At 45.6% G+C, this 2,965-nt stretch overlaps 1 protein-coding gene across 1 annotated transcript; it reads left to right on the top strand.

Annotated features, from left to right (window-relative positions):
- The first annotated feature begins 1,377 nt into the window (after positions 1–1,377).
- Positions 1,378–2,279, top strand: TAS2R16 (taste 2 receptor member 16). Its single transcript, XM_068550452.1, is given in 2 exon segments — positions 1,378–1,599; positions 1,602–2,279. Coding segments are annotated over 2 exon segments (900 nt in total).
- The last annotated feature ends 686 nt before the right edge of the window (positions 2,280–2,965 follow it).

The following is a 2,965-nucleotide window of genomic DNA, read 5'->3' as shown; positions in this document are numbered from 1 at the left end:
AAGTTTCCTCAAACAGCTCAGAGTGTGAATACTGGGCTGCTTCCCCACAGACATGTGGCTGCTCAGCTCAGCCTCAGGGCCCACGGGGTGGAGCTCGGAGCAGCAGGAGCACAGACGGGGGACGGTGCAGCCCAGGCCAGGCTACACAGCTGGACAGGGAAGCAGCTGCCAAGCGCCTATCCTCAGCAGGCGCCTGACGGACCAGCCCATTCCACATCCACTGGGGTCAGACTTGCTTGTGAGCCCTCATGAGACACTTCCAGAAATACCTAGTGGGGACTTTACAGAGGGCTACAATTTTACAGAGCCAGATTACAGCAGGGCCAGGGACATCGAAGTTACCATCAACAGCGATTACCTTTGTCTCCACAGGCTGGTTAGAGAAGGGAAAGCTCGAAGACAATAATACATAAACAAACAAACAAAGAGAGCAAGGCTTCTACGCTTCTCTATTCAGTAGACCCCATGTTTCAAAATGGTTTTACTCATGGTAAGAGGGCCCTCTTTCAATTCATCTTGAGCAATGGGAGCGGTGACAAACAGAGCCTCGCCATATAAGGGGGAAAAAAAAATGGTGATGATAATGGAACAAGAACATTTCCCAAACATATATAAAGCAGGAGCTCAAGGCACAGGAGTCGGCAGAACAACAGCCAAGGAGGCCACACCTCAATTGTAGGGAGAGCACTGGGGGCACCGTGCAGCGATTTCTCTGAGGAATTCAATGGGCAGTAAAGAAAGTGGCCCGTCTTGGATGGGGATACTTGAAGGTCTCAGCTTCCAGCAATTTCGTGGGTGGAATCTCAGAGCAAAGATTTTCTTTGCTGTTTTTTCTATGCACTCAAACTTTGATTGTACCATCCATGCCCAGCTGCTGTAGAAGCTGGGGACACGGGTTTCTGAAGTTGACATTGTTACAGCACTCAGTGAGCAGAAATGTTACCCAGGATGTGAATGGACAGGGAAGGATTTATCTATCCTGTGGTTCAAATTTTAGGTTGAAAGACTGAGGATATTCTATTAAAAAGATGGGGAAATAAGCTAAAGACACCTCAGGCAGATAAAGAAGAAATAAACAGCATGGTTATGAAATAGGGATGCTTTTTATGGGAATAATCAAATCACCTCAGGAGCAAGAATCCACATTCAAACAACATTTCCCTGCATCCAGGCCTGATAACAAACCAGCAAGCGAAGCATAAGCAAATCCTGCAGATAGGAAAATGGGAAAGTCAAAAATAAGCCCAGAAAAATGTGCATCCAGAGGGAGATATTTTCTTGTGTGAAACACTAGTGGGGCCAGGAATCCGGTCCCTACCTGGAAATTGTTGCAGAGGTTCTGAGTCTGTGCCCAGGAAGTTTCTTTAGAATAGAAGGATGATAACCATCCAACTCTCCGTCTTCTTCATGATCATCTATATGCTCAAGTTCTTGACAATAACTGCGCAGAGCAGCTTAACTGCTGTAGTGCTGGGCACAGAGTGGGTGAGTTTCCAAAGGCTGTCACCAGTGGAAATGATTTTCACCAGCCTGGGTGTCTGCTGCTTCTGTCAACTGTGGTCATCGATGCTGTACAACTTTTGCTCCCACTTCTACCCTATAGTTACGAATTTTGGTACTTCAGGATCGTCTGGGAATTTACTAACATTCTTTCATTCTGGTTGACCAGCTTGCTTGCTGTCTTCTACTGTGTCAAAGTCTCCTTCAGCCACCCCACCTTCTGGCTGAAGTGGAGAATTGTGAGGTTGGTTCCTCGGCTGTTGCTGGGTTCTCTGCTGATTTCTTGTGTGTCTATCATCTTTGCAGCTGTTGGGCATTACAGCAAGATTCAATTAATCTCCAAGACGCATTTCCCTAGAAACAGCACCACGACTGAGAGACTTGAGATATTCCTGTGGGATTTTTCCATGTGCCAGCAAGTGGTTGTGTTGATTATTCCTTTCCTCCTGTTCCTGGCCTCCACCGTCTTGCTCATGGCCTTATTATTCCAACACCTGAGGCAGATGAAAGATCATCACACCAGCCACTCCAACTCCAGCCTGGAAGCTCACTCTACTGCCCTGAGGTCTCTTGCCGTCTTCCTCATTTTCTTCACCTCTTATTTTCTGACCCTACTAATCTCCATCTGGGGTGTCCTTTTTAATAAGGGGTCCTAGTTCTGGGCCTGGGAAGCTATCATCTATGCTCTAGTCTCTATTCATTTGACTTCACTGATGCTGAGCAGCCCTAAATTGAAAAGGGTTTTAAAGGTAAGGTATTGGGGCCTAGAGGCTGCCTGAGGCACAGGGGACATGAAGAACCCTGGGCAAATGGGTGTTTGCACTGATACAACTAATATCAATAACCTAACCGGCAGGACTCTTGACAATCCCGTGTGATAGTGACGCACCATAAATGCAAGCCTCGCTCTCTTTCCCTACAGCCATCTATCTCCAAACAAGCAATCCCTTCTCTAATCTATGCCACTCCTTTCTTTTCCTTTCCACTGTCCCCAGGCTGGCCCCAACTTTCTCATGACATCTCCATCTCTCCTTAGTCCTCTCTACCTCTGAAATCTTTCTCCCAGTATATTCAACACAAGAGACCCAAAGTCACGGTGTCTGCATTTTGTTTTTATTTGACCCATTCCATGACTGCCAATTCTTCATACTAATATGAATCCTTTCCCCACAAGAATTTATTGCCCACATTCTGAATGTTCTCCATGCTAAGCCCTTGAGTTACTTTCCATATTTTAGTCAAGAAAAGATCTTGTATCTCTCTCTCCGTTGCTTCTGTGCTTTTATTCAGTAACGTGATTTTCCTTATTTGTGTCTCTTCCAAATACTGTGCCTTTATGCTTTTAATATTCAAGTCAAATTTTAACTCTTCTTTTTCTTGCCAAGACATTACTTTCCCCAGAAAAGCAGATGACTTACCCAATCTAGGGTCATCCTGGAACCTCTTCAAATATTGGCAATTTAAT

This window comes from Eschrichtius robustus, chromosome 8 (assembly GCF_028021215.1).
Source record: "Eschrichtius robustus isolate mEscRob2 chromosome 8, mEscRob2.pri, whole genome shotgun sequence".
Lineage (NCBI taxonomy): Eukaryota > Metazoa > Chordata > Mammalia > Artiodactyla > Eschrichtiidae > Eschrichtius > Eschrichtius robustus.
Note: the sequence above shows the minus strand (reverse complement) of the source record. Positions and strands in the feature narration are given on the sequence as shown.